We start from the raw sequence: 8,020 nt of genomic DNA on the forward strand, positions 1-8,020 counted from the left end.
TAGATCATCAGGTCAGAGACCTAGAAAGTAAACCAAGTTCCTTTCCATGGGCTTGAGACACTGTGCGGTTCTACCAGGAGACATGAGGTACCTGTTTCCTTGGCCTTGCCGAGAGTAAGTCATCAAGTCTCTGACTTCTGCCATTCTCATGGGAAAAAGGGTGTCTCAGTGTACTTATTTATTTATTTATTTATTTATTTATTTATTTATTTTTGAGTTGGAGTCTCACTCTGTCGCCCAGGCTGGAGTAGAGTGGCACGCTTAGGGCCACTGCAGCCTCAACCTGCTGGGCTCAGGTGATCCTTCTGCCTCAGCCTTCCAAGTAACTGGAACTACAGGCACACGCCACCATGCCCGGCTAATTTTTATTTATTTATTGTAGAGATAAGGTCTTGCCATGTTGCCCAGGCTGGTCTCAAACCCCTGGGCCTGATCAGGTAATCCTCTCTCCTCTGACTCCTAAAGTGCTGGAATTGAATTGTAGGCATGAGCCACCGCACCCAGCTCAGTATACTTTAGTGTGCTTTCTCCTGTGAGTGGGGTGAATATTTTTTCTAACATGTAAGGGCCATTTCCCTTTCTTTTTCTGTGGAATATTTTGTGTTTTTCTATCAAATTTTTGGCATTTTTCTTAAATATTGAGAGCCTTTTATCTATTAGGGAGATTAGTGTCCTTGGTTTGTTATGTAAATATTTTCCCCTGGTTTGTTATTTGCCTTGTGACTTTGCTTATGAAATATTTTACCATACAGATAAATTTTTATTTTTAGTTGAATGTATCAGTGTTTTGGTTGATTATGACCCTTCTACTTCCAGAAGTCATTTTTGATTTTTTCTCTATCCAGACCCTACCTAAGGCAAAGTTTGGAAAAGTCTGTGTTTTCTTTCTTCATTCCTAATTTAGCATTCAGGGAGCCACAGTCATCAAATATCAGAAATAAAAGTGATTCAGACTAAAATATGGGTGATTTAGGATCTCCTCTCCCCCACCCCCGTAAGCTGGGTGTTGAACATGTTTCTTGCATATGAAGTGCTTAGTTCTTACCTCTAATATAGTGACAGTGACAGTAGCTGGTTGTCATTAATTCCAGCAAGCAAGTTTGCTTGGGCCTTCATAGCCAACTAGAGCTCTGAGGGTGAATCACTTTCAGAGACAACTTCTCTATTTACACAATTAATGAGATTATAAATTATATCTATGTTCAGAAGTTATAATACAGGAGTGTCATTTAATAGAAAATTTAAGACAGCATTTGTAGCCATTACGTATCTGGTTTAGTTCCTTATTATCCTTCCATTCTCCATGAAGATGTTTTATTCATGTGATTGGGTTCTATTTTTTCTTTTCTTCTTTTGGATATATTTTTTAAAGACTGTAGTAGAAACCGTGATGTGTGTTCTTCTCTTAGGTACAAGCAAATCAGTATCTTTGCCCTCCTGTCAACTAGTTTGAGGGCCTACGTATGCTTTTTTCCATCCATTTTCCCTCTCTCAACTTTTTTTTCTTTTTTTTTGAGTCAGAATCTCTCTCTGTTGCCCATGCTGGAGTGCAGTGGCATGCTCACGGCCACCCCACTGTTGATCTCCCAGCTCAAGTGATCCTTCTACCTCAGCCTTTCAAGTAGCTGGAACTAACAGGTGTGCACTACCACACCAGCTAATTTTTTGATATATTGTAGAGACAAGGTCTCACCCAGTTGCCCAGGCTGGTCACGAACCCCTGGGCTTAGGCAATCCTTTCACCTCGGCCTCCCAAAGTGCTGGGATTACATGCTTGAGCCACTGCACCTGGCTCAACTTTTTTTAAATGTCGAGAGGCACTATTATTTTATCCTGTGAATGTTTAACTAAATTTACTCACATTTTTACCGCTTACTTCTCCTTTCAAATTTCCGTAAATAAAGGTTTGTTGAAAAACTCTGTGTTTTTGGTTTGTATTTATTTTGTCCTCAGTCTTGAGAGATGTTTTCACTGGGTATAGAATTTTAGGTTGTTGTTGTTTTCTTTTGGAACACTGAAGATAATCTCTACTGTCTTCTGAGTTCCATGGTTGCTTTTGATAAACTAGCTGTTGAGCTAACTGGCACAGAGGGTAGTCACTCTTTTTCCCTCTGGCTACTTTAAGAGCATCTGCTTTGGAGTTTCGTGCCTTCACTGTGTGGTCTGTCAAGGTATGTGTTTTTGTTGATCCTGCTCGAGGATCTTAACCTGTGCGTGTCTCATCCGTCTTAGCAGACTGCCTCCCCTCTGTCCTCCCCACTGGCCTTCTGGAGTATCACTTGGGCTATGATCAGATTCCAGGAGGCTTGTGTGTTCACCACTCCTTTCCTGCTCTGGACCGCATCCCGGATGATTCCATGTCGCACGCCTTCTAGCTCGCTCATTCTCTCCTCAGGGACTCTAGTTTGGTAGTCACCTGTCCATTGAACTTTTACTTTCAAGGACTGTACTTTTCATTACTAAAAGTTATGTTCAGTTCTTTTTCAGATCTTCCAGGTCTTTATTTTATAATTTCCTGTTCCTTGCATATGTTTTTAAACTTTGTCTTTAAATATGGGAAGAATTGTTTTGTAATCTGATAATTTCAGCATCTTAAATCTTTGTTGGGTCTATTTCTGGCTGATTCTTGCTAGAGGAACCTAGCTTAGTTATTTTTAAATGGTGCCATTTTCCTAGGAAAGTTATTTGTGGCAGTTCTTTGAGGTTTAGAATGAAGGTACATTGTATCGTGCCAGCAGAAACAGAAGGTATATCTATTTAAGATGAAAACTGTATTCTGAAATGTAATATGGAAAATTTGGAATTATAGTTTCATGGCCCTTGTTCCTAAATTCTTTGGGCCATATGAATTTTAGAACTGCTTCTGTTTATTTATTTTTTAGAAAGGTAATGTGTCTGTAGTACATGACATTCTGTATTTTAGCACATTAATATTTCTGCAATAAATAATATTGCATAATCAGATGAAGAAGGATAAATACAGACCACAATAGCCTCTTGCCAATTTAAGTCAAACTTCTACTGCCAAATGAGTTCTGACAGCAGTTTTATGGGTTTTTTTTTTTTTTAATGTTTGTATATGTCAGTTACAACCTCTTGAGGCTTCTTTTTTCTCTTTTTGAAAAATCTTTGAATTTCAAAATTGTGGATAAAGGTTTGTGGCTCTCTGTGTACTGCTGTAACCTGTGCTCTGTTCCTTCTGTGTAGTCACTGAAAATAGATGCGAAATGGATCATTCATGGATAATTGTTTGGGGTCTGGGCATATAGGCAAAGATCCAAAAGCTGTCACGTTGTGCATATTATGTCTGCATGCTTCCTTGCCTTCTACCTGCTTTTCCAAGATGATACACTGAGACTCAAAGCTGGTGATGAGGGCTAGCAGAGACTGCTTATGGTAGATTTGCTGTGTGTTAAGAATAAAATGTCTACGTGTTTTTGTTTACATTTTGTAGCAATGCCAAGCTTCAAGGCCCAAAGAACATCCCAGATTATTGGGATCTCTCTGCCCTGCCAGACCTGGGCTTTAAGGTAGGAGAATCACGCTGCCTGGGACTGGAGAGGAGGGTATTCTATAGCAGGAGATGAGTGTGAGCAGACTGTGCTGTTTCCTCTCCACTGAAGAAAGCTGTAAGGGGGCAGGTGGCTGCAGTGGATATGAGTTTTACTTGTTTTTGCAGGTCTTGGGGGTTGTTTTTTTTTTTTGAGTTGGCGTCTCACTCTGTCGCCCAGGCTGGAGTGCAGTGGCACACTCACAGCCACCCCAGTGTTGCCCTGCTGGGCTCCGGTGATCCTTCCACCTCAGCCTTCCAAGTAGCCGGAACTACAGGTGCACACTATTATGCCCGGCTAATTTTTTATTTATTGTAGAGACGAGGTCTCACCAAGTTGCCCAGGTTGGTCTCGAACCCGCGGGCTCAGGCAGTCCACTCACCTTGACCTCCCAAAGTGCTGGGATTACAGGCTGAGCTACCAAGCCCAGCCTCTTGGGGGTTTTAAGGTCAGATGACCACCAAGAGATGTCAGTGGCTCTCAGGGAAGAGGATATAGTTTGGAGGGAGGAGAATACGCTATGAAATTTGCTATAAAGGCCAGAAAACAGGAGTTTATGAGCTGGCCAGCCCGTGAATACCAGTTTTACTAGGTAAGATAAGGAGAAGAAACCAGGGGAGGATCTGAGTAAGATGAGGACATTTGGAGGGGGACTCCATTGGAAGGCATTCAGAAGTCATTCAGAACTTCAGGCCTGCTATTGGGGGAGCTGTGCCGAGTACAGGAGAGTCTTCAGCTGTCTGCCACCACCCATCCATGGGGGCACCTGGGCTGACTTCTGACTGCTGGCTGCCTGCCAACACTGTACAAACAGGCGTTTCCAACATGGCTGTCCCTGTCCTGGGAGGACGTATCTTGTTGAGCTTGTATAAAGCACACAGGTACCAACAGTGCAGGCAGGAAGTGCTAAGGACTGGAGGGGTTCAGACACATTTGTGACACCAGCTCTGTGGTCCTATAGACCACGTAGTCCAACCTGTGATTTTGCCCTGTGCGGGACACACAATAGCATGGACATCCTGAGGATACCCAGGATGGTTGGCTTGAGCATCCCATGTCTAGTTTCAGACTAGTTTCACGATGATCCAGAGGGAAGTGACAGCAATTTGCAAGCACAGTAAGTCCTTACTTAACTCTTTAACTCATCAGTAAGTTCTTGAAAACAGCGACTTTAGTGAGGTGACATACTGTATAAGGAAACCAATTTTACCCTATGCAAATTGCGTAGACAAGAGTTCAGGTTCTACAGCAGACCTTAGAGTTGCAGTTTCTCAGAACCTATTGGGGTCGTTAAGTGAGACCCTGCTGCCTCTGGTGCATGGAGAGACTGCATACAGGGGAGTAGGATGTGGTCCTCACATTCTGGGCTTCTGTGCTTCCAGCATTTCTGGGCAGCTTTGGGAAGGGGTTGTCTGCCTTCCGCACTCTGATTATAACATATTGAAAACCTTTGCCCCCGCAGAGGATCACCCTCAGTTCTTCCTCAGAAGAGTACCAGAAGGTCTGGAACCTCTTCCACCGCACACTGCCTTTCTTTGTTCAGAAGATTGAGCGGGTCCAGAACCTGGCCCTCTGGGAAGTCTACCAGTGGTGCGTTGAGCTTGCTCTCGGTGGGCTGGTGGCTATGTTCCCTGCCACTGTGGCTGCTTATCACAGGTGGCCTGGGCCTCCAGGAAGAGTAAGCCGCAGCCTCTGTTCACCCAGGGCTGCTGCGTGCCCGGAGCTGTGTCTGTGCCCTTTCATCTGCTCATCCTCAGGGCAGTGTGGTGGCTCGTCCTATTATAGAGAGGAGGGCACTGAGGTCTTCCCGGGCTTGATGCCTGTTCCTCTTCCTGACTGATGGCAGAGCCAGCCCCCTCCCTCATCCATTCTGACTCTCTGAAGACCTGTGAGGTGGAGTAGAGCAGCCCATCCTCACCCTCAGCCCCCGGGAACGTAGGCTATGACTGGAGCAGGGGCTTTGGGCTTGGGCACCTGGTCACTCGTTTGTGTGGGGAGGAAACCCACAGCAGATCCACTATATCACTATAGCGGGCTGGGGGTCTGCTGACTTGTCCCCACATGGGGTTTGGGGCAGTGTCATGTGCATTCTGTACACAGCATTAAGTCACCACAAAGGGAGGGGGAGAAGGTCAGGCCTCACCAAGCAGCAGACTCCAGACTCTCCCCCCCAGCGTCCAGCCCCCAGCACCCAGCTCCACCCAGAGTCAGGTGTGGGTTGGAATCATGCCACTTTTCACAACTGCTCTGCTTTCAGAGCCCAGAAGCCTCTGGAGGCCCAGAGCTGTGGAGGGAGGTTTGCATCTGGTACCACGTGCTCCCCCATAGCACCCATTCCCTGGCCTTGGTGGAGCCTCGTGGGCCTAGCCAGGGCAGCCAGTGTGCCATATTTCCTGGTCTTAGGATACTGGTATTCTGACAGAATGTGTTTTCTTGAGTCAGGTTGGCTGTGTGTGGTGGCCGGGGCACTCTGCCTTAACGTGTGTTCTGCAATTCTAGGCAAAAAGGGCAGATGCAGAAGCAGAATGAGGGGAAGGCTGTGGATGAGCGGCAGCTGTTCCACGGCACCAGTGCCAATTTCGTGGATGCCATCTGTCAGCAGAACTTTGACTGGCGAGTCTGTGGTCTTCATGGCACTTCCTATGGCAAGGGTAAGACCAGGGTGGCCTCCACAGCATAAGTCTGTGTTGCCTCAGCCCTGGGCCCAGGGCATTCATTTTAAAGCAGACTGATTGATAGAGGGAATGAGGGGACCAGCCTGAGCCTCAGTTCAAACTCAGAGAGTGGTGGCACCCTGCCCTCTGGGAGTGCCTGCTGACCACACTCTCACTCACTTCTCTGGGCTGAAGGTTTGCTTCCTTGTGGAGCAGAGGCCCTAGGAGATGGTGACAGGGTTGAGAGAGAAGAGGGAATGCCTTCCCAGCCCTCGTCAGGTCCCGGGACTGCGCCTTTGCCATTTCCTTAAAACAGAAACCTGAAGGCCTCAGTGATGCGCACATCAGCATGTATTCTACCTTTCATGTGCGTTATCTGAATGTTTTCCTGCCTCTCAAACTTTAATTGGAACTAATTTCAAACTCACAGGAATGTTGCAAGAATAATATTTTAAAAAGCTCTTGCGTAAGTTTTACCTAGATACACCAGTCTTAATGTTTTGCTGCTCCCCTCTCTCTTTCCCAAGTCATTGGTGAGCCAGTGGCATAGACTGTCCCCTTTTCACTTTTTAACACGTCCTAAGAACAGGACATTATTTTCTGTAACTACATTGTGACTTCCAAGTTTAGAAGTCCATGTGCCAGTCTCATCAGTTCCCTATCAGTTAGTTTCAGTCTGATGTGGGGATGGACAACAGCCAGTGGTAGACTTGCACATTTGAACAAATAAGTGGCATCTTCCAGCTCAGGTTCCTGTTTGACAAGGCTCACAATCAGTACACAGGGCTGCGGTGTCTACAGAGTGGTGGGGTCTCGTTCACCTTCCACATCAGCCCCATGTGAACAGACAACCCACGTTATAGCTGAGGAAACTGAGGTTTGGGGGTTAAGTGGTGATGTACCCAGAGGCCTCTAGGTTTTGTGTAACAGATCTAGAATTTAAAAAGAGTTTTCTGTTTCAGTTGGGTGACTCCTCTGATGTTTGATCACTCAAAAGGGCATTGGCATCCTTGATGCAGGTCCCTTCATGAAGGAGGTGGAGAAATGGCACAGAGAGTGAGAGGGAGATGTGGTGATGGAAGGGCAGAGGCCACTGGACAGCCAGGATGCTGCCATCAATGGGCTGACACCTCTCCCCTTCCTGGCCAGCTAAGCCTGTGTGTGTCATTTCAGGGAGCTACTTTGCCCGAGACGCTGCCTATTCCCACCACTACAGCAAATCTGACACGCAGTGCCACACAATGTTCCTGGCCCGGGTGCTGGTAGGCGAGTTCGTCAGGGGCAGTGCCACCTTTGTCCGCCCCCCAGCCAAGGAAGGCCGGGGCAATGCCTTCTATGACAGCTGTGTGAACAGTGTGTCCGACCCCTCCATCTTCGTGGTCTTCGAGAAGCACCAGGTCTACCCAGAGTATCTCATCCACTACATGTCCAGCTCCAAGCCCTCAACCACGCCCTCCGTCCTGATGGCCTTGGGCTCCTTGTTTGGCAACTGGCAGTGAGCAGGTGCCAGGCTCTGAGGCCTTCGGGCCAGGCTTCCTTGAGACAGCTGTGGGGATGACTTTTTATGGACAGACTTTTAATGAACTGTTTGTTTTAACATTGACTTCTCAATGAAGTTACATTCTTAATCTCTTGCTGATAATGGTTTTCACTTTTAAGTCACTTTTGGTCTCGCTAGTGGACTAGCCAGTAGTGATTGTAGGCGAGTCCATTTTTGCTTTTAAACAATGTGTTAAAGTTTTATTTTTTACTCTCTTTGTTGACTTTGCTGCTTACTGGCACTAGGCAGAGTTTCTAGACACAACTTTATGGACT

The 8,020-nt window shown here is 46.3% G+C and overlaps 1 protein-coding gene across 1 annotated transcript in view; it reads left to right on the plus strand.

The window, feature by feature from the left end:
* The window catches only part of PARP12 (poly(ADP-ribose) polymerase family member 12), a 41,327-nt gene extending 33,623 nt beyond the window's left edge, over positions 1–7,704 (plus strand). Inside the window, exons 9-12 of the mRNA XM_021708087.1 lie at positions 3,455–3,530; positions 5,014–5,141; positions 6,051–6,202; positions 7,379–7,704. Of these exons, the coding sequence (XP_021563762.1) occupies positions 3,455–3,530; positions 5,014–5,141; positions 6,051–6,202; positions 7,379–7,704 (682 nt within the window). The remainder of the gene's footprint in view (positions 1–3,454; positions 3,531–5,013; positions 5,142–6,050; positions 6,203–7,378) is intronic.
* Positions 7,705–8,020: the final 316 nt, after the last annotated feature.

The sequence above is a fragment of the Carlito syrichta genome, unplaced genomic scaffold (assembly GCF_000164805.1).
Source record: "Carlito syrichta isolate Samal-C Ts95f unplaced genomic scaffold, Tarsius_syrichta-2.0.1 Scaffold130598, whole genome shotgun sequence".
Taxonomy (NCBI): domain Eukaryota; kingdom Metazoa; phylum Chordata; class Mammalia; order Primates; family Tarsiidae; genus Carlito; species Carlito syrichta.